This window comes from Ictalurus furcatus, chromosome 6 (assembly GCF_023375685.1).
Source record: "Ictalurus furcatus strain D&B chromosome 6, Billie_1.0, whole genome shotgun sequence".
NCBI lineage: Eukaryota > Metazoa > Chordata > Actinopteri > Siluriformes > Ictaluridae > Ictalurus > Ictalurus furcatus.
The window spans coordinates 7,507,732-7,531,233 of NC_071260.1; the positions used below are offsets into that span (position 1 = coordinate 7,507,732).

At 40.4% G+C, this 23,502-nt stretch overlaps 1 protein-coding gene across 5 annotated transcripts; it reads right to left on the reverse strand.

Moving 5' to 3' along the window:
* Positions 1 to 2,721: 2,721 nt before the first annotated feature.
* On the reverse strand, positions 2,722 to 17,857 carry LOC128608578 (serologically defined colon cancer antigen 8-like). 5 transcript variants are annotated; one of them, XM_053626404.1, is made up of 13 exons: positions 17,596 to 17,857; positions 12,390 to 12,469; positions 11,061 to 11,210; positions 10,094 to 10,156; positions 9,808 to 9,978; positions 9,621 to 9,695; positions 7,755 to 7,835; positions 7,497 to 7,622; positions 7,099 to 7,188; positions 6,652 to 6,738; positions 6,240 to 6,344; positions 5,913 to 6,005; positions 2,722 to 5,753 (listed from the first exon to the last, which is right to left on the reverse strand). In XM_053626404.1, the coding sequence occupies exons 1-13, from the start codon at positions 17,759 to 17,761 to the stop codon at positions 5,715 to 5,717; spliced, it is 1,326 nt and encodes a 441-aa protein (XP_053482379.1). In that variant the 5' UTR covers positions 17,762 to 17,857; the 3' UTR covers positions 2,722 to 5,714. The 5 variants fall into 5 exon arrangements, with proteins under 5 accessions (XP_053482379.1, XP_053482378.1, XP_053482383.1 ...); XM_053626403.1 differs by having other exon boundaries at positions 6,240 to 6,374; XM_053626408.1 differs by having other exon boundaries at positions 6,240 to 6,374; positions 12,390 to 12,474; positions 17,596 to 17,706.
* Positions 17,858 to 23,502: the final 5,645 nt, after the last annotated feature.

The window sequence follows — 23,502 nt, forward strand, 5'->3', positions numbered from 1 at the left end:
TATTACCTCCCAACTATTTTTCGACCAGTATTCCTTGTCCATGACCTAGTCAAACGGTTTCAGAATGTATTTATTGATAGAGACTACAAAGCATTTGTCACATTGGATAAGGGTGTCTGCCAAATGACAAATGTAAATGTAATGTAAATTAAATGTATGTCTCTGGACAGATAGTCCTCAGTATCATTTCAATCTATAGATGGAAGCAGGTCTGGATGCCAATTAAAATGGTTTACACAGGAATGGACCACTATAGACATGAATGAATTGCGTGTATAAATTGTATATAAGACAAATAGTCAACAAACTATGAGTGAAATAATTACTTTCCAACACAGTAATGACAATTAAATATTACATTTATTAATGATTGAGTTGCTCATGTTGTTAGACCTGTTTTCATTTTGTATCACTTTGTATCACAAATGTAACTGGGACAAGCACCAAGTTCAAAAGAAAAGACTGAGGAATGATATCTATAAACTGGCAACAGTTTGTACACTCACCAGCCACTTTAATAGGAACATATGTACTCCTGCTCATTCATGTAATTGTCCAATCAGCTGGAATAAATAAATTGGCAGCAGCCTAAAATCCTGCAGATAGAGGTCAGGAGCTTCAGGTAATGTTCATATCAAACATCAGAATGGGGGAAAACGTAATCTCAATTACTTTTCGGTGGCATGGCTGTTGTTGCCCGATTGGGTTGAGTATTTCAGAATCAGAGGAGAATGACTAAACTGGTTTGAGCTGACAGCAAAGCTACAGGTACTCAAATAACCACTCTTTACATCCATGGTGACTACAAAAGCATTTCAGAATGCATATGTTGAACCATGAAGATGGGCTACAACAGCAGAAGGCCACACTGGGTACCAGTCCTGTCTGCCAAGAACAGAGGAATTTTGTGTGATAGCAACACCCACCAGAACCTTGTTGTTTTTTTTGTTTTTTGTCTTTTAGTAGACCAACTTTAATTATATTTCTAAAATACAATACAAGTACAATAAAAAATACAATACAATTTAAAAAATGACCAGAGTTTGGATACTCCTGCTTTAAGATTATGGCATAATGACATAATTAGCCAATCACATTAAAATGATTGTCCAATCACATTAAATGCCTCCTCGCCAGATAAACTGTGATTTTGTTCATGGATAGGGCCTGCTTGTTACTTCTTATCCATGTTTATCAGTTAAAGAGAATGCATGTGCTGCTGATCTTAAAATACTGCTTTAAGACTTTGAAACATTAAACTGTTTATAATTAATGTTGATGCTGTATGCACATGCTGTATCTGTCTATTTTCCGGATAAACAGCAATTCTATCTGTACTGGTTTTGGATCCCTGCTGAGATCTGTGTTTTGGCCATTCATAGATTATTCACCTAAACCATTTTAACCATTTTATCTTTTTGGTTGTTATATAAATTTTTGTGGCACAGTGGCTTAGTTGTTAGCACTTTCGCCTCCCACCACCAGGGTTGGGGGAGTTTGCATGTTCACCCCGTGCTGTGGGGGTTTCTTCCGGGTACTCAGGTTTCCTCCCCCAGTCCAAAGACCAATGGTAGGCTGACTGGCATGTCCAAAGTGTTCGTAGTGTGTGAGTGGGTATGGCATTGTTTCATGTGATGGATTGGCTCCCTGTCCTGGGTGTACCCCGCCTCGTGCCCGATGCTCCCTGTGATAGACTCCAGGTTCCCCGTGACCCTGAAGGATAAGCGGTATAGAATGGGGGTGTATACAGTATATTAAATATTTATTGCAATAATAATAAAAATGGACCCCACAGTATACTGTTAAGTCAATAAATGAATAATTTTATACACATTTAGTGGTTGGCTGTTTTTAGGATTTATAGCAATGATTATTTATGCTGTATTTGCTGTACAGGTGCATCTCAAAAAATTTTTACTATCATAATATTTTCCATAATTTAATTCAAAAGTGGGTTACTTTCATATATTCTAGATTCATTACACATAAAGTGAAACATTTCAAGCCCTTTTTTGTTTTCATCTTGATTATAACTTCCACTTTTTCAATTAAATTACAGAAAAAATGAACTTTTCCACAATATAAAAAGTTTTTGAGATGCACCTGTATGTTCCGAATTTGAATTTTGTGCATCCTTATACCCCCATTTATATAGTCAATGTCCTAGTTATTGTGTGTAATTATACAGGTCTTCGTGAGTTGTTTACTAGACTGATGGATAAAGTAATTTGGGATGGGTTTAAATTCTGGGTTTTACAGTTATATTAACATCAGCACAGTGTTGATGAGCTTGGTCAGGAGAGTCCAGTCTTATTTATTTGTAAACGACTAAAGTGGCTGAAGGTTTTCATCCCTGTTACACCATGGGAGGCGAGTTGGACGAAAGTACAGATGTAATTTATTAAAGCGCAAACAAAACACCAAACATAAACTACGAACTATAAACATAAACTATACACGACACTAAGAAAAGACACATGGCCATAAAAGCATAACGCACAAATCGACAACATAAGACAAATGCAAGACAACGTGGGCAGTGCAAAATGTGACTCATAGACAAGTGCTAATTAACCCCATACATGAATCAGGTGCAGACAGTCACGTGATGTGATCATGTGAGTTGCCCCTGGCTGATGGGAATCGTAGTCCAGTGCCTGTTTCAGCATATCCATGACAATGTCAAACAGTACAATGAATAAGGACGAATGAAATATTCAATTCAATTCAATTCAATTTTATTTGTATAGCGCTTTTTACAATAGACATTGTCTCAAAGCAGCTTTACAGAAATATCAACATGGTATACAGATATTAAAAGTGTGAATTTATCCCAACTGAGCAAGCCACTGAGTGGCGACGGTGGCAAGGAAAAACTCCCTAAGATGTTTTAAGAGGAAGAAACCTTGAGAGGAACCAGACTCAGAAGGGAACCCATCCTCATCTGGGTAACAACAGATAGTGTGAAAAAGTTCATTATGGATTTATATGAAGTCTGTATGGCCTTAGGAGCAGCCGTAGTCCTCCGTAATATAGCTCCGTAATACACACACACACACACACACACACACATACATACATATAAGTAAGTAAGTAAATAAATAAATAAATAAGATCTTGTTTAAACTGTACATTTACATTTAATTTATATTTTTTTAACATTTATGTTTTTTATTTTTGTCATAGTGTTTATTGGATCCACACTTCAACATGAGTTTGTATGTTTGTACAGTGCATCCGGAAAGTATTCACAGCGCTTCACTTTTCCCACATTTTGTTATGTTACAGCCTTATTCCAAAATGGATTAAATTCATTATTTTCCTCAAAATTCTACAAACAATACCCCATAATGACAACATGAAAGAAATTTGTTTGAAATCTTTGCAAATTTATTAAAAATAAAAAACAAAAAAAAGCATATGTACATAAGTATTCACAGCCTTTGCCATGACACTCAAAATTGTGCTCAGGTGCATCCTGTTTCCACTGATCATCCTTGAGATGTTTCTACAACTTGACTGGATTCCACCTGTGGTAAATTCAGTTTATTGGACATGATTTGGAAATGCACACACCTGTCTATATAAGGTCCCACAGTTAACAATGCATGTCAGAGCACAAACCAAGCCATGAGAAATGTGCTTGAAAGTCATGCAACAAAAACAAGTTGAATGTGCTTGGAGGAAAACAAAAAAAAATAGTCTGTAGACCTCTGAGACAGGATTGTATCGAGGCACAGCTCTGGGGAAGGGTACAGAAACATTTCTGCAGCATTGAAGGTCCCAGTGAGCACAGTGGCCTCCATCATCATCTCTGTGGAGAGAGGAGAACCTTCCAGAAGGACAACCATCTCTGCAGCACTCCACCAATCAGGCCTGTATGGTAGAGTGACCAGACGGAAGCCACTCCTCAGTGAAAGGCCCATGACAGCCCGCCTGGAGTTTGCCAAAAGGCACCTGAAGGACTCTCAGACCATGAGAAACAAAATTCTCTGGTCTGATGAAACAAAGATTGAACTCTTTGGCCTGAATGGCAAGCGTCATGTCTGGAGGAAACCAGGCACCACTCATCACCTGGACAATACCATCCCTACAGTGAAGCATGGTGGTGGCAGCATCATGCTGTGGGGATGTTTTTCAGTGGCAGGAACTGGGAGACTAGTCAGGATTGAGCAAAAGATGAATGCAGCAATGTACAGAGACATCCTGGATGAAAACCTGCTCCAGAGTGCTCTGGACCTCAGACTGGGGTGAAGGTTCATCTTCCAACAGGACAACGACCCTAAGCACACAGCCAAGATAACAAAGGAGTGGCTACAGGACAACTCTGTGAATGTCCTTGAGTGGCCCAGCCAGAGCCCAGACTTGAACCCGATTGAACATCTCTGGAGAGATCTGAAAATGGCTGTGCACCGACGCTCCCCATCCAAACTGATGGAGCTTGAGAGGTCCTGCCAAGAAGAATGTGAGAAACTGCCCAAAAATAGATGTGCCAAGCTTGTAGCATCATACTCAAAAAGACTTGAGGCTGTAATTGGTGCCAAAGGTGCTTCAACAAAGTATTGAGCAAAGGCTGTGAATACTTATGTCTATGTGCTTTTTTTGTTTTTAATAAATTTGCAAAGATTTCAAACAAACTTCTTTCACATTGTCATTATGGGGTATTGTTTGTAGAATTTTGAGGAAAATAATGAATTTAATCCATTTTGGAATAAGGCTGTAACATAACAAAATGTGGGAAAAGTGAAACGCTGTGAATACTTTCCGGATGCACTGTATGTCTGTCTGTATCATCCTAGCATGTTTGTGGTAGTGCTATTTCACCCCTCCTAACCACCAGGGGCAGTGTGATTAACACCTGGATATTCTCTTATTCACGTATATCAAGACCATTTCACAAAGTAATGCGACAGCAGAGATGTAGTTATTACTGTAGGTACCCAACATGTTGTGCCTTTTTCTTGTTCCCCTGCAAACTGATCTGCCCATCGGACTGCGCCAGTTCTGTAACAACAGACTGGAGCTCCCCTCACAAAACCAACTAACAGAAATAATAATCCTGAAGGTACTCCTGCCATTGCCAACAGTGGCTCAGACGCCACTACACTACACCCTCCAAAAATCTGAGCTCCCTGGTAGTGCTCGATTGAGATGCACAAGGACGGCATGCCCATGAGCGCCTCTGGAATATTTTTTGAACCAGAAACCAAACCAACAGCTGAGCCACACTTTACATAGTTGGCTCTGGCAGCAATGGAAAGGGTTCAGAATCAAGCAACTTACAGACACAACCGGCAAATGTTAAAGCAGCCACAACGGGAGCTCTGTGATGAAATCCTTTGCTAATATGTCACATGATGATAGTCTGGACTGCATGCCCTCTGTAGACCCCTGCATCACATTGCTGGTGCTTTTGCCAGATGAAACATTACACTGATGGGGTCCACTGTCCAAGTATCGAGTGAATGGCAACAGGCAACCCTGGAGCTACAGGTGCTTAGAACCAAGCTCTCAGGGCCCCAACAAGCATCCAGGTGCCCCTGATCCATCCTTGAGTCAAGCCCTAATGGCACCAGTCCACCCCCCTTCACCCACGTTGGAAAAACGGCACAGAGCCCTGCAGGGATAACTCTGACTTTGAGGTCTTGGCATATGTGCACACGCATTAGAGAATATCCAGGTGTTAAACTCTGTCCCTGGCAGGTATCTGGGGTTCATATCTGGGGTTCAGGCTCCTCAGATCCAAGGCAGTTCTGTGAAAATACAGATTTAATGTAGTAATATAATCATGTAGAATCTTGAATATTTGCTTCTAAATATCCACATGTGAAATGCCTAAAACTGTTATATTTACCTTTCTGACCCATAAATGTCACTATAGCAGTCAATACTTAGTGAGAGGGTAAACTTACTTTTAGTAACTCGTAGCACTGTTTTAAAGTTTTCATAATCTCTGTGTACTGCAGTTTCAGGAGTCTGTGAGACTCGCATTCTTCTTCCTGCTCCTAAAACACAGCCATGAAGCAAAAGAGGTTCATACTTGAGTGCTTAACTTTCACATCTGCACCGGGCCACATCTATTTTTTTTTCTAAACTCAGTATCTTAAATTAAAAATACAATTTGTATTTAGTTCATGTAAATATACATACTGTGGTGTGAATCGTCATGCAGAACAAACATTACAAGTCCTCGTGTTATTTCTAAAGGAACTGCTTACTGCAACCATTTTCTCACTTACCTTCATTATTTTGCCATACATTCTGTGTATCTCACGGATTTCCTTCTCCTGCTGCTGCACAGAGGCTCGCAGTGGTTTCATCAGGGACATCAGGTCAGACTCCACCTGAGCACAGGACCCCATCAACACAGTGACCTGAAAGTTCAACCAACATCAAGTTTGTTGGCTTTATTAACTTCTACACACATTCTTCTGATCATAATAATAATAATAATAATAATTCCATATATATATATATATATATATATATATATATATATATATATATATATATATATATATATATACATATACACACACTACAAAACATTCAATGACTCAAATCTTGGACAGATGCAGGGACGAATCGTCAGACTGACAACCAAAAACACAAGTCCTCCATCACTTAGTGGAGGTGGCATAAAATGCTTACCTTTATTGACTCCTCATTGTGTGTTTTCTTCATGTGATCACACTGGGTCTTCAAGACACTGTGAGCCTCCTGCTCTCGTTCATGCTCCTAAAACACAGCCATGGAGCAGACTAGGTTTAAACTTCAGTGCTAAAAGGAGTGACTTCAAAGTAAAGGGAATTTTCGTCAAGTAGAAATTTAGCAGTTTTTCTGACTCAAGGGGGTGTAATATAAGTACTATTTTATAACAAAAATCCTATTTTATTATAGTGAATGTGTTGTTCAACACACAACAAATTAAGAACTTTGACAAGCCATTTCATTTCATACAATCCAGGACCAAAAATTAAGTACTCCAGTACTGAATAGCAAAAGAAAAATTATATAAACCTAATATATAACTTGATTTAAACTCTTATATGCCATGACTTTAAATGAGCGACTCTTCCTTATTCTCCTCAAACTAACCAGGGTGCAACAGTGCTGCCAAAACCCAGGAAAATTTTCAATGTCCCTCACTAGCTTACACCAGGTCCACCAGCAAGCCTCAGCTAGCTCCTGTGTAAAATCATCAAGAGGACCAGAGTTTCAAGAAAGCAATCATCCAACAGGCTAGGACAGCAGCACCAGCAGTTCAGGACCATGGCCCTCATTGAAGGCAGCTGTCCCTTTGCAGTAGATCTACCATATTTCCATAAATGGTCATTTCAAAATAATAAGTAAGAGACAGAGTTATTTCAGCTTTCATTTATTAGACCAGATGTTCAGTGAGTCAAAAGTTTGTTTCCACTTTGTTAGCATTTGGTGGCATTGCCTTATAATTCCTTGAATTGAAAGGAATTGTGTAATGCAAGGATTTCACTTACCAGCCTTATTTGCTCATGCTTCTGCTGATTATAGGCTTCCATTATGAGTTCTTTTATGTGGAGTATCCTATTATTATTCATGTGTACTGAAGTCTGATATTGCCCCTCAGCTTCAGCCAGAGAGACCTGGAAATGGAACAACAAAACCTGTTGACTTGATTTATTTCTACATACACATTCAGACATTTTTTAGGACTCATCAGAACAGCCTGAAATGTTTTGTGTTACATGAGAAGTGTGTGTTAAAGTTTCCTTCACCTCTTCCTCCGTTAATGCTTCCTTTGTCTGATCATATTGGGAATTCATCTCACTGCAAGCCAGAAGCTTTTCCTCATACTTCTAAAACACAGAAATGGAGCAGAAGAGATTTAAACTTTAGTGCTTGATTTTCACAGGGCAGGGGTGGCTTGGCGGTTAAGGCTCTGGGTTACTGATCGGAAGGTCAGGGGTTCAAGCCCCACCACTGCCAAGCTGCCACCGTTGGGCCCTTAACCCTCTCTGCTCCAGGGGGCGCTGTATCATGGCTGACCCTGCGCTCTGACCCCCACTTCCTGATAGGCTGGGGTATGCAAAGAAAACAATATCACTGTGCTCTACTGTATATGTGACCAACAAAGACTCATTATTATCCACAATAAGCCTCTTCGGTTCCACGTTTTGAAAATGTCTATTAGACAGATGCTGTAATATAATTAAACCTGGAATTATTGGTTTTATTATAATCATGCTTTGATTTCTTTTCATTAAGTTCTAAATTTGTACATTAGCTAATTAGAGCTGCCAACAAATACAGGTTTGCCATCCATCCATCCATCTTCTATACCGCTTAATCCTTTTTCAGGGTCACGGGGAACCTGGAGCCTATCCCAGGGAGAATGGGGCACAAGGCGGGGTACACTCTGGACAGGGTGCCAATCCATCGCAGGGCACACAATCACACACATATTCACACACCCATTCATACACTGAGGACACTTTGGACATGCCAATCAGCCTACCACGCATGTCTTTGGACTGGGGGAGGAAACCGGAGGAAACCCCCACAGCACGGGGTGAGCATGCAAACTCCGCACACACAGGGCCATGGTGGGAATCGAACCCCTGACCCTGGAGGTGTGAGGCGAACGTGTTTACAGGTTTGCCATAGCTTTAAAAAATTTTTGAACAACTGAGTGAGACTGTGCTGCCTTTGGTTTTTATTAATTATTGCTCATACCAGACTATTGGCTCACACTTTTCATACTGTTACTTGGTGTATATTTAAAAATATTTGGAGTCACATCCAATGATATTCATTGTTGTTGTTTTTTTTTTTTGGGAGAGGATAACAGTCCTTCTAGAATTTTCCTGTCAGCAATGTTGGCAAAGCTAATTATCAAGCTCTTCATAAGCTTTGCCAGGTGTAAAAAGTCGAAATGTTGCTCTAGTCAGAATAGAGTAAACTGATTAAGGCCAATCTGGGACCTCGGCTGTGCGAGTTTGCACTGGAAGATCAAATGCTCACTTTACTACCCATGTCAAGCTCTAAATAAGCTCTAAATCCATTTGAGGTCACACAGTGAGTCAGGGAAGTTGACTGAGAGATAAGGCAAACAGACAGGGGTTGTGCACTACAACTATACCTCCTCAAACTGTGGAGAGAGGTGGTCCCTTTTGCTCAGTGCTTCCAGAGAGAAAGGAGCTGGGACCAGAGGTGAATCTAATCAGTGTGGCTCAATCCACATCAGTTCCTTGTCGAGACTGACTCTCCCTGTCCCAGAAAACAGAGGTTGCTCTGCTGCAAGAAGAGTTTCCTGATGTGTTTTCTCCCCTGACTAGTCAGACTAATTTTATAGAACATCACATGGAGACTCACTGAGGGGTGGTTGTACATAGCCACCCCAAACGTTTACCGAACACAAAAAAAAACAAGGAGTTTGAGAAAAATCTCTGAACCATACTCTACATGGCTATTAAAAAGGGGTTTTATATCACTGACTTTTTCTAGCTGAATGCTGACATGTGAATTCATAGCAAAAAGTCAAAGGCTCAGTCACAGAGTGTAAAAATGGAGGAATTGCTCATTATTAAATAGCATGTGAGACCAGATTTCAGCTTATTAGTTTCATGAAAAGTAAAGCTCACCTTCTGTAAAAATGTCCTCATCACATCATACTTGGTCTGCAGGACACGCAACCGCAGACTTTTTTGTTTACACTCCTAAAATACAGCCAACGAGAAAAAGAGGTCCAAACCGGAGTGCTTAATTTTTTCACATCAAAAATGCACCCCATCAATTCATTCTTTTTAATGTAAGGATTTTCTAACTTACCGTCGCTAGCTCATCATGTCTCATCCGCATCTCAGAGAGTTCTTTTTCCAGCTCCTGAACTGAGCCTTGCAGGGCATTCACATCACATATCAGTTCAGATTTCTCCTTTTCCAGCTGAACACAGGACTCGATCGCCAGCTCATATTTCTCCTCAGCTTCAGTCAAGGAGACCTGGAAGATCATTAACCAAAGCTTATCAGCTTTATTTACTTCTACACACACATTCAGACACTTTTGACTCATCAGTCATTAGAAGTGCCTAAAACACACAATTAGAAAACCTTACCTTTAGTGACCCCTCATACTGTGACTTCAGGATAACGTGAGTTACCGTCTCTCGCTCAAGGTCCTACAACACAGCCAAGGAGCAAAAGATGTATATGGGTTAGTGCTAATGGCGCTGCTTCACTTTAATGAAGAACGAGTACTGTGAATATTGATCAAGTAGAAACTAATGACAGAGCCCAGCTCCTGAGGATAACTCCAAACAACAGTGTCAAAACTTGTCTGAAAGCATGACAGAAATCAGCAAAATGAACACGACAATACACATGAGAGTGGAGAGACTCATTAAGTGTCTAAGGGACCATGGAGTTTATTTGTTGGCTAGCTGTTAAGTGTTTGCTAGTCTTTCTGTGGAATTCAGAGTGAAATTTCCACTTTTGAGGTTTTTTAAACTAATTTCTGATGTTGATGTTGAATTAAGAGTGTAAATGCCATACTTCACAGATGAGGTGGTTTTTGAAGGCATTAAAGCAGGGGTTACAATGCACTGGGACAGAAAATAGACTGTGAATAAGTTCACATATCCATTTTGATATGCAGTACATCAAGTACTGCATAGAGATTCAATTACTGTGATAGAGTTTCCTTCTTCTTATCATACTGAGACTTAAAGATACTGTGAGCATCCCGCTTTCGCTCACACTCCTAAAATACACCCAGGGAGTAGAAGACTTTTAAACTTTAGTACTTAATCTTTACATCTATAGTGAGCCACTTTTTGAAAATGTGTACTAAACAGATGCTGGAAAGTAATTCAACTGAAATATCATACTGTTCATTCTGTTCCAACATCAGCTGGAGGTGGCAATAAATACAGATTAGCTGTAGTATTTATTGTTTTTAACCCCCTTGTAATAGCGACTGTATTACAGCCACTTTGCAGATTTTTTTCTCTCAATATGTGTCATATTCTTTGTTCCTCATATTACTGTGAAAAGCACTATTTAGTGTGTGCTTTTCTCTCTTACCTTCTTTTTCCTCTCATACTCCCGGTGTGCCTCACAGACCAGTCCCTCCAGCTCCCTCACTCTGCCCTCCAGGTTGGACCTCTCGCGGTCCACCTGAGCACTGAACACCTCGTCCTCCTTATTGTTCTCCTCAGTCTCGCTCAGAGAATCCTGAAAGTGCACCATCCCAATGTTGTCAGTGTTATTTTCTTTTACACACACATTCAGACATTTTGAGGACAGACAAAGAAATCAAAACTCATCAGTTATACAAATGGACACATTTTCACGACAGGTGTTTCTAAATCTAAAGGACCAAATCGGCAATAATACAATGTATGGCATGGAAACGTTGTCCTCGTCAGAATTTTAAGGAAACATTATATATTAAACTTTAAAACCCCATACTATATATATATATATGTAGTATATTAAATATATATATATATATATATATATATATATATATATATATATATATATATATATATATTAAAAACTTAGGAAAATCCACAATAAATGAATGTAGAAATTTGTTTAGAGTCTGATTTGCTGTCCTTAGTCTACTGCTGGAAAAATACACTTCAGTTCCTCCTCCAGAAATATTAAAATACTCTTATCATGGAAGACTGGATATTCCCACAGCCAACCGAGAGTTTTATCAAAGTGTTTACTGAGATAGTCATCTGTTTTTATAAAGTTTTCTCTCCCATGTTACAAAAACAACATTTCTATGATGTTTTGAAAAGTTTTAACAACAGATTCTAACATTTAAGGAAACATTTCTTTTCGCAGGGTTCTCAAAACATGTAGAAAACAGCTAGATATGCCAGATAATATAGAATTGTTAGCTGGATCAATTAGTTTTGTTATTAAACAGGTTTAATAGTGTGTTGGGAGGCTAATTTCAGGAAGATGGTCAATTGTTTAAGGGTTTGCGTGGGCACGTATCATTTACAGCTGTTTCACTCTGGATAAGGGATATACAATGATTAACACTGATCTGTAACTTTGTGTAGTAACTGCTCAAGTATAATGCTACCTAGCTAGTACCTAGCTTCTGCTGACAATTTTAATATTTAGTTATCAAAGTGAGTTTATTTAATCTTGTGTTACATTATTTAACTCTTATTAAAGAGTGTTTGGTGTTGCCCCAGAGGATGTGCTGGAAGTAGAGCCTGAGTAGAGGGAGTTTTTTGTTGTTGTTGTTTTTTTAAATACAGATCAGGAACACTTTCTCATCCAGGATTAAAATAAAAAGTCATTAAAAAAGAGTCCATAACGGAGTGTTTTACACAGAGTGATGAGATGTAGAAGTAGAGATGGAAGTGATTGTGGTTTGGTGAATACCTCAGGGACAGCCCTGTCAGTCTGTGTGACTCTGACTGCATCCACATCAGACATCAAGTCTGACTCCACCACAGCAGAATCTGCACTGGGTTTAAATACAAACAGACAAAACACATCAACCTGCACTCATCAGAAGGGCAATAAAATAATAAAAACACAGAGAGAGAGAGAGAGAGAGAGAGAGAGAGATACTTTTGACTTTTAAATTGTCCCTTTATTTAATCATTTAGATTCCTCCAAAATTTAGTGAGACATAGTAGATAATGAAATAAATAAATAAATAAATAAATAAATAAAGTGTAATTTTTTTTTTTTAAAAGTTAAGAAAAATAAAAATGACAAACAAAGAACGGGGTAAGAAGGAAAACTATTTTACATCCCACTCTTTTTTTTTTTTTAAATAAACCTTAAAACTCCTGGATCTACAGAGCATAAAACCTCCCCAGCTGCCCAAACTTCACAAAATTCTTGCAACCTTCATGTCATTTAAAAAAAAAGCATATTCAACTTTAAGTCTAGCTTTAACTAGTGCAGTTAGCAGTTTTTCCGCCTCCTGAGTGCCTCCCCGCTGCATTTTGTTTTTTCTTGTAAGCCAGATAGCGATCTTGGCTTGACCTATTATAAAATTTAGTAGAACCACAGCTTTATTTTTTGGGATGTACTTTGGCCCATATATGTAAAGGCTTTCTGCCCATGTAACGCCCAACCCTCTGCACCAGGTTCCAAGTAGAGAGAACAACCATTGTAGTCTTTGACAATGCAAAAACAAGTGTTCTACCGTTTCATCCTCGCCACAGAAAAGACACTCCCTGCCCCTAGTGGGGTCGATGTGTGCCACGTGTCTGTTTGTGGCCACGGCCCCATGCACTATCCGCCATAGAAGATCAGCCATGTGCTTCTCTATGGGCGGTTTGTACAGGGACCTCCAGCATCCTCGTGGGGAAGAGTCCGGTGCCAACAGCCCTGACCAGTGTGTCTCCTTCAGTCCAGCCAGAGCACCTCTGTGCACAACCTTGATGCATGTTTCATACAGCGCTTTCTTGGAGGCATCTTCCAATGTTGTCAGTGTCAGTATTTGGAAGGATAAGAGACTCCTTCCTCTCGCTGATTCCCCTCTACTGCTGCGGAGATTCGTAGAGGTGAAGGGGGCTGCTGGCTTTCCTCTCGATCCTGCCCCAGAGCTTCCCTGAAAAGAGAGGGAAGTGCTGAGACCACCTCTCCCAACAGTCTCTGCATTAGGCGGCCCGACAGTACCCCCGTCTCAGTGCACAGTTCGCTGGCCGTCTTCCATCTCTTGCCAGACCTCAAGTTCTTAATTTTTGTGATTCCTGCTCTCCGTAAGCGCTGTCGAAAGTATGTGGATGCTAACATTTTGGACTGTATCACTGAGTTGTAGAGCATTGGCTCTTCTTCTATGTTGGGAAAAAATTGTGCTCCGGTCCTGCTGATGTTCAGCACTGAAGACCAGGCTCTCAGGACAGACTGGTAGAAAGTTGTTGTAGCTGATAGGTCCATTTCCTTCAGATTCAGTACAAACAGATGTTTATCGTACGTCAGATCTTCAGTGCGCTGAAGTAAGGCACAGGCTGTGCCAGCCCGTGCTATCCATTCCCCATAGAGTAGCCTCTGTGCCGTCTGCAGTCGGAAAGTCCTGACCCGACATGACAGGTCAATTAAGCCCTGCCGCCCCTCCTGCAACGGCAAGTAGAGAACAGGGGCATGAGTCCAGTGCTGTCCAGCCCAGAAGAAGTTCACAACCTTCTTCTGAATTTCCTTGATCAAAGTCCCTGGAGGTTCGAGAGCAGTGAACCGATGCCACAGCATGGAGACAATCAGGTTGTTGACAACTAGTACTCACCCTCTATAGGACAACTGGGGCTGAACCCAGGTCCATTGAGACAACTTGGCACACAACTTCTCCACTACCCCCTCCCAGTACCTGTTTTGAAAGTCTGGTGTTCCTAAAAAAACTCCCAGATACTTCAACCCAACTTTTCCCCACTGGAGATTGCTCGGTAGTGTGGGAGGGCCTTGTTCCTGCCACTGCCCTATTAAAAGACTCTCGCATTTATCCCAATTAATACATGCTGAAGAAGTTCCTGTGTACATTTCTAGGCTATGAGTCAGTGTTTGGATATCACTCTGGGTTTTTATAAAAACTGTCACGTCATCTGCGTATGCTGACAGGACCAGCTTTTCCGGCACCCCTCTCACTGACAGTCCCTGTAGCTCTACTCTAAGGCGGCATAGCAGTGGTTCTATTGCCAGACTGTAAAGTTGTCCAGACAACGAGCACCCCTGTCTGATTCCTCTTCCCATTCTGACTGGACAGCTAAGACCACCTCCAACCTTGAGTGTAAAAACGGCCTCAGAATAAAACATTTTCAACCACAATAAAAAAATTCCTACCCACACCGAAGGCTTCAAGTGCCTGAAATAAATATTCATGATCAACCCTGTCGAAAGCTTTTTCTTGGTCTAGTGAAAGAAGACCTAAATCACATGAAATCAGTTTGCATAGCTCTATTACATCTCTAACAACAAAAATGTTGTCCATTATTGTGCGGTCCGGTATTCAGTATGACTGGCTTCTGTGCACTATTGTGTGCATGCACTGTTTTAGTCTGTTTGCCAGGCATTTTGACAAGATTTTATAGTCACTGCAAAGAAGTGCCACGGGTCTCCAATTCTTCAAGAGTCCCAGGTCTCCTTTTTTTGGAAGCAATGACAACGCCGCTCTTGTGCAGCTCACTGGTAACCTTCCCGTGCTGAAAGAACACTTGAAAACCTCCAGTAGATCTGCACCTAGGAGTCCCCAAAAATGCTTGTACAACTCATTTGGTAGTCCATCTATTCCAGGTGCTCGTCCCTGTGCGAGCTGCTGAACAGCAGTGGTCACTTTCTGCATTTCAAGGCTTGCGTCCAGCATACTGCTCTGTTCCAGAGTCAGTTTGGGCAGCTCCCTGAAAAGCTACTCCCTGCAGGATGGGTCGCAGATCTCAGCACTGTAGATGTCCGTGTAAAAATCCGTGGCTTCTCTCCTCATTTCAGCTGCCTCTATTGTTATAGTTCCCTCCGCCAGTCTGAGGTACAGCATCTGGTTTTGCCTTCCTGGAGAGGTTGAAAAAAAACGCACTGGGAGAGTCCATGTCCTTGATATTGGAAATGCGGGATCTTATTAATGCTGTTTTGGCCTGTTCATGAAGGAAGGAACTCCCCTCAGCAAACTGCTCATGTTTGGGTCATTTTTACAAATTATTTCACTTTGTTAAATTTATTTCTGCCTCGAGCTCTTTTATTTGTCCTTTTATTGTCTCTGTTGAGTGTGCTGTGTACTTCTGACAAAAGACTTTGATTTGTGTTTTCCCCACCTCCCACCAGGAAACCAAACTGTTACAATCTTCTTTTGTTTTTTTCCACTCACCCCCAAAAAACTTAAAATTTCCACAGAAACCCTCATCCTGAAGCAGTTTTGTGTTGAAATGCCAATATGATCTATGCTTTTTAGTGACAGACATCAATAGGTCTACTGTAATTAGATGGTGATCCGAAAGACCAGAAGGGCTCATGACTGCTTTATAGAATTTATTTCCATTTGTTCTGGTGACGTAAAACCTGTCCAGTCTTGCTGCAGTGATCTTCGTGTTAGTAACTTTGACCCAAGTGTATTCCCTGGTTTCTCTCGGTCCACAGGTCAACCAAGCCACACTGTCTGATAAGCCCCTCAAGTGCCTTAGCAGACTGTGGATGTGGTTCCACCCCAATCCTGTCTAGGGTCAAATCTGTGGGGCAATTACAGTCCCCTCCCAATATTACTAAGGGTTTTCTTCCACTTTGTTGTAGTGCATTTTTTAATTTGTAGAAAAGCTGTGCTCTCTCATTACCGTTGTTGGGGGCATAAACATTTATAAAAACGCACTCTATTCCCTTTATTTCCACCTGGTTTCCTAATGTTTTGTTAAAAAGTATTGCTACTCCGGCACTGACATTTGTTCCATGGCTCTGGAAAATTTTCCCTTCCCACCACATTGCCCACTCTGTCTCATTTTCCTGGTTACTATGAGTCTCTTGTAAGAAAATTATATCCATGTTTTTTTGTTTTATCCGTTCTCCTACTGCTGCTCTTTTGTTCCTATCTCTACCAGCATTGATGTTTATGGAGCCTGTTTTTAACCTCTCCATTGGAGGGACTAAAGAGAGAAAAGAGAAAAACGTAAGGACAGCAGTCCAGAAAAAGGAAAACACCCAGTGTAACGCCTTCATTTTTTCTTTCTTCTGGCCAAGGACTTCCGTAATCTAGCTAGATGGTTTTTTTTTAAACGGTATCTCTTCTTTTGGTTTAGCTCTTCGTAACTTGCTGTACGTTGTAACTTCACTGCTAATGCAATACATTTTTCAATATCCGGAAAAAATTCCTTGACCTCAACCTATCTGCCAAATGTGTCGTCCAGAAATTCAACAATTTCAGTTAGTGAATAGAGCTGTTGATCTCCCCCTAACTGCGTCCTCCTCCTGTTCTGCTTGAAGACTTACTAACTTCTCACTACTGTCTGCTATATCCATACTGTCTGACCCCCCCGCTCCACCCCCTATGCTGTCTGACCCGCCCTCTCCTGCTGCACCCCTGTGCTGTCTGACCCCCCCCCCCCCCCCCAACTGCTGAACCCCCCGTGCTGTCTGATACCTCATACTCCCAGTGTTGGCGTACAGCATGTATGACTTTCCCTCATGCCATTCTCTTACTGAAATATCCAGCGTGGGTTCCTTCAGAAACATGAGCACTGTGCGCCTGAAAGAGGTCACGTGCTTCAGCGCGGGGTTTTTACAGTTTAACGGGACCATTCTCACACCGCTCACTATTTTACCGAAGCGAGACAGCTCCCGCTCGATATCCTCACTAGGACATCCCCCGTGACGGAAAAAAACTAATAACACCGTTTACTTTCTAATACTATCACGCGTTCACCCAGTGATTGTGCTCTAAAGTTCCAATGTGTAAATAAAGAATATATATATATATATAAATATATATATATATATATATAAATATATATATATATATATATATATATATATATATATATATATATATATATATATATATATATATATATATAAAGTTCGTTCACTCTCGCTCACAAACTCCCAGCATGCACCACAGAGAGAGAGAGAGAGAGAGAGAGAGAGAGAGAGAGAGGTGGAGTACCTTCGGTGGGAGGTGTGTACACGGGCTCCGCGGTTCTCTCCCCATCACGACGCTTCTTAATACAATAATAAACTCCCGCTGCGGTGCCTGCAGCTCCTGCCGCATACAGCAGGGGGCGCAGTGGAAGATTTGCCGCTCGAGAGCGAGTGATTTTGCATTGAAGCATTGAAGCTTGGTTCAACAGCCTCTCTGTTAGAAAGTTCACATCAACACTTTCAACACAAATTCTGCCAGTCTGTTCCCCACCTTTTCACAGCGGCGCATTCTGTTACCTCACAGTGACAGAACGCACTTCAGAATTATACAAACAATGACCCCAACCACCCCCCCCCCCCCCGTTCCACGACAGGGAAATAAGGATTATAATTATAATAATAATTATAAGGATTATATTATTTCAACACATTATATATGTTGAAACGCTTGTATTGCAGAAGTACAGTATAGATAAAGTAATTAAAGACTAAATACAGTAAATATGATACTTGAATAAATAACTATTTACAGATCAATTCAACTCAAATAACAATTAGGCTAAGTGAAAGAAATGGCTGAATAAAATCAGCTTGTTTATTGTCAGTGGTATTACATCTGAATCCTGAATCTAAAATTGAATCCTCTAGGTCTTAATTGATGAAAAGTCCATATGCTACCTGTCCAGCAAACATGGACAAAAAAATAAACAAAAGAGTTTGTTATATTCTGTATAAGAATATAACATTAAAGCAGGGGCAGATTTAGTGATTTAGGGGCCCTAGGCAAAATATAGAAATGGAGACCTCATTTGAGTGTTTTAGCATCAATATATAAATTCTCAGTGATTTAGCATTAATAATAAAAAATCTGTATCATTAGTATGTTTAGGGGGGCCTTGGCTTCTGGTGGCCCAAGGCGGTTGCCTACACTCTAAGAAAATGTATTGGAAGCTCGTTACATGGATTTTGTCCCATAATTAAAAAACAGAAATTTTCTGTTAATTGACAGTGAACCCACAGTAAAAAAAAAAACACAACCAAACAAACAAACAAAAAAAAACAGGACATTTTCTGTCATTTAACGGTATACCTTCCGTAAAAAAAAAACAACAGATTTTTATTAACTTAAAGATCATTCACAGTTCCGTAAAAATACTAAACTGAGAACAAAAACAAATGTCCCAAAGGGAAAAGTTTCTTATCTGTAAAGTGTTCCACGTTTGCTAACTCATTACAGTCTCTCTTAACATTACAAACCAACAAATTACATCCACTGATTATATTATGGGAAAATTTGCAAGGGAAGAAAGATTTTACAGAAGGGCAGGGACTGGGAGGATTTGCTTCTTGTCTGCAAGTAAGATTAAAGCTGTAAACAAAATGGAAAAATATATTACTGATGATCATTGACAACAATTAAAAGAGACAATTGGAAAGTGTCAAAAAAGAAAGATTCTTGGGGGGGGGGACAAAAAAAACAACAACAACTTACCACTTGTAAAAGAAACATGCAGTAAATTCCTCAGAGGATGTCTTGGGCCACCAGACTGATTTCAATGGCTGTTCAAAAAAGTATTAGAAATAATAAATACTAGTACAGAAAGATAGAAAAAGAAAAAGAGAGAGTGAGGAACAGAAAAAGAAAGACTCTCAGAGAGGGAAAGACAAAGATGGGGAAAAGAGAGACAGAAAGACTTAAAGGTATGGTCGGAAGAGATGGAAAGAGCGAGAGAAGGAGATACTCAGAGGAGGGGAAATAGACTTGGAGAGACAGATAGAAAAGAAGACGGAGAGATAGAGACAAGGAAAGAGAGAGAGAAAGATAGGTAGAGACAGAGAGAACCAAGTGATGATAAGAACCAAGGCAACCAAGAGAGAAGAAGCAACAAAAAGCAACAAAACATGAGCTCCTACTACTTCAGCAAATAATTTAATTGCTTTTAGATCAAGTTTAGTAGCAAGTTTTATATTACAACCACAATTCCACTAATAAAAACAAAGAGGAGTTATTTATAAATGTACTTTGACTTGTATTTAAATAAAAAACGTATAAAGATAAGGTATTTGATGTTTTACTTAACTGCATCGTTTTTTGTTTTTTTTGACATTTTGGGCATTTCACCTCCTACAGTGTACAATATAATAAAAAAATTCAAGGAATCTGGTAAAATCTTGGTGCGTAAAGGGTAATGCACAAAACCACTTCTGAATGCGCGTGATATCCGATCCCTCAGACGTCACGGTCTTAAAAACTGTCATAAGTCTGTAACGGATATCCTGACATGGGCTCAGGAATACTTTGGGCTCAGGAATACTTTTGTCGCAAAACACCATTCGCCGCTGCATCCACAGATGCAAGTTAAGGCTTTACTATGCAAAGCAGAAGTCATACATCAACACTGTCCAGAAGCATCACCGACTTCTCTGGGTTCGGTCTCATCTGAGATGGACAGTAACACGGTGGAATCGTGTTTTGTGGTCTGACGAGTCAACATCTGATACAGTTTTTGAACAAAACAGCAGTCATGTTCTCGAAGCCAAAGAGGAAAAGGACCATCCAAGCTGTTATCAGCGTCAGGTCCAAAAGCCAGCGTCTGTCGTGGTATGGGGGTGTGTCAGTGCCCATGGCATGGGTAACTTGCACATCTGTGCAGGCACTATTAATGCAGAAATACATGTACACATTTTGCAGCAACATATGCTGCAATTCAGAGCAGGACAACACCAAACCACATTCTGCCCGGATTACAAGTGCATGGCTGCGTAAGCAGAGAGTGCGGGTGCTAGCATGGCCTGGTGCAGTCCTGACGTGTATCCAATTGAGAATGTGTGGTGCATTATGAAGCGCAAAATAAGGCAACAAAGGCCCCGTACAGTTGCGCAGCTGAAGAAGTGCATAATGGATGAATGGGCGAAAATTCCGCTCGCTAAACTTAACCAACTGGAGTCTTCAGTGCACAAACGCTTAATAAGTGTTATTAAAAGGAAAAGGTGATGTTACAAAGTGGTCAACAGTCCCAACTTTTTTTTGGAATGTACTGCAGTAAAATTTTAAACGAGTACATTTTCAAAATAAATTCTATGCACAAAGTAAAACATCAAATAATGTGTTAATATATAGTACAGGAGGAATTCCATTTTCAAATGACTTTTTGCATTGTCCCAACTTTTTTGGAGTGTGTTGCAGTCATCAGATTTGAAATGAGTGAATGTTTTCAAAAATAAATGAAATTCACAAAGTAAAACATCAAATAATGTGTTAATAATGTGTTTTCAATATAGTACAGGGTGAATTGAATTTTTTTAAAATGACTCTTTTTGTTTGTTTGGGGTGGGTTCTTCATTTTCCATGCTGTCCCAACTTCTTTGGAATTGGGGTTGTAACTTAAACTTTAAAAATTTGATAACAAAGTGGGCAAATTTCAAGTCAATTTGAGAAACCATCCATCCATCCATCTTCTACCGCTTACTCCTTCTTCAGGGTCGCGGGGAACCTGGAGCCTATCCCAGGGAGCATCGGGCACAAGGCGGGGTACACCCTGGACAGGGTGCCAGTCCGTCGCAGGGCACAGTCACATACACACTCACACACCCATTCATACACTACGGACACTTTAGACACGCCAATCAGCCTACCATGCATGTCTTTGGATTGGGGGAGGAAACCTGCAAACTCCGCACACACATAGCCCCGGCGGGAATCGAACCCCGGACCCTGGAGGTGTGAGGCGAACATGCTAACCACTAAGCCACCGTGCGAGAAACAAGTAAACTAAATTCAGTAGACAAAATGGTGGAAGATGCTAGCTACCTAGCAAGCTAACTGGCAACAGCACCAACTTTCAACTGTCAGCTACCAACTGCCATGGAATCTCAGACCAAAACAGGGCAAAACAACTAAAAAGGACTATGAGCAGACTTTAAAAGGCAAGGTCAAAAAGTAGTAATGACAGACGATTACGCCGCAGTACTTACATGGCAGTAAAACAAATAACACTGTTACACTAACATTATACACTTGAAATGTGGTTGTTTGTCAGAGATACAAGGAGAGAGCTCTAGTTAAAGAGGCAGGGAGAGAAATAGCTGGGGTCAGAGAGAGACAGAGACACAGTGAGATAAACAGGGTGAGAAAAAGAGAGAACTTACAATTTGATGAATACCAGTGCATGAGGGTGGTTTGAGCGTGAACCTGCCAGACGCTACTTCAGTGGCTCTAAAACAAAATTACAATATTGCTACTAGTACTCATTAAAATTACACTGTGGTTGTTTTTTGTGTGTCAAAGATGCAAGGAGAGAGAGAGAGAGAGAGAAAGAGAGTTCTATATCAAGAGATAGGGAGAGAACAGACGGGGACAGAGAAAGAAATGGAGATTTTGCAACTTGTAGAGCATGGGGATGCCTTTATGATTGACTGGCCAGATGCTACTTTTACAGCTGTAAAACAGAGGAAAATATTATTTCTAATGCACATTACACTTGAACTGTTAAGAGAGATAGAGAAGGATAGGGTGAGAAAGAGATAGACAGGGACAAAGATAACTTGTAGACTAGGAGAGCACAGGGATGGCTTGAATATAGACCCCAGTGTTTCACTGGAGGTGTAAAAATAAAACATTGCATAGTCTTTACTATATGAATTAAATATACATTTAACCTTATTAAAGCCACTAAAGTTATTCAGTCATAAGCAGTGAGTGATTTTCTCTTGCTCTTTTGCTGTTTGATTGAGATTAACGGCATAAACAGCAGCAGGTATATTAGGCTGCTGTCACTTTAAGACCTAATGCGCAGATCCAATCTACTGTATTGACACACGTCTGATTTCTTTCCCAGCTGTTCACGTTCACTTACCACAACTGACTGCGTTTACGTGAATACTAACCACGTTAGTTTTTTGACAAAACTTTGTGTGTATTTGAGCGTTTAAGTGAAATAAACCACAAAAAAGAAGGCCGTGACAAGCGGCGATCTGCACACGTGCTCCGGGTGTTTGTGGACAGAAAGCGTGAGTAGCAAATTGAGTTACTTGGTTATGTTCTCTTTCGCATCTTATTGAGCTTGAAAGGTTTCAAACCGATGAATGTTTAAACTGGCAAGGCTTAAAAATGCATGCAAAGGATAAACTTTCATGAAGTTGCAGCACTGCAACGTCACGTGAGCATTACAGCGATAGAGACTAAATTTATACTGGGTGTAAAATTTCTAGCAGTTTATCGTGTCTTAGTAAATATAAGTACATAAATATATATATATAAATAGTACATTTGGGGTTATAAAAAGAAATGCACAAAACAACTTGCCTCTTGTCGGTTGGGTAAAAAGGGAGGGAAAAACCAAATGGTTTTGAAGCAGTGTTGATCGGCACACTTTGATGACACTAAAGGGGTATGACTGGTTGATGGAAATGTTGATCCAGGAACATGTCTTACTCGGCTAAATCACCCTTACTCTACACAGGGTCACGGGGAACCTAGACCTATCCTAGGGAACTCTGGGAACAAGGTGGGAGACACCTTGGATGGGGTGCCAACCCATCGTAGGGCACAATCACACACATTTACACACTACGGACGATTTGGAAACGCCAATCAAACTAAATACTGTCTTTTTTTTTTTTTTAAGTTTATTACTGTTTACATCCTTTATAGTATTTTTCTTTGCAGTTTAAGGAGATTTTTATTTGTATTTTTGAAGACATTTTGGCTTTATAGCATTTCCTTGCATATGTTTAAGACTGTTCCACAGTACTGTATAACACATTATCGACACCAAAGTGACATGAAAGCAATTTATGTCAATAGTCATGTCGGTGTCAGTCAATCACAGCAAACCAGTGATTACATTTCCCATCCTGCACTGCGGCCTACAAACATGGCCGCCATGGACCGGAATTCCCAGAACACTCACTTTCATTCTAATCACGCACA

Bases quoted from the DNA above. Each gene is read 5' to 3' on its own strand.
- LOC128608578 (XM_053626403.1), bottom strand. From the start codon at position 17,761: ATGCTTCAATGCAAAATCACTCGCTCTCGAGCGGCAAATCTTCCACTG. The intron at 10,157-11,060 runs GTAAGAGAGAAA...GCTGTGTTGTAG, and splicing joins AGTATGAGAGGAAAAAGAAG to GACCTTGAGCGAGAGACGGT. The intron at 9,696-9,807 runs GTAAGTTAGAAA...GCTGTATTTTAG, and splicing joins GACATGATGAGCTAGCGACG to GAGTGTAAACAAAAAAGTCT.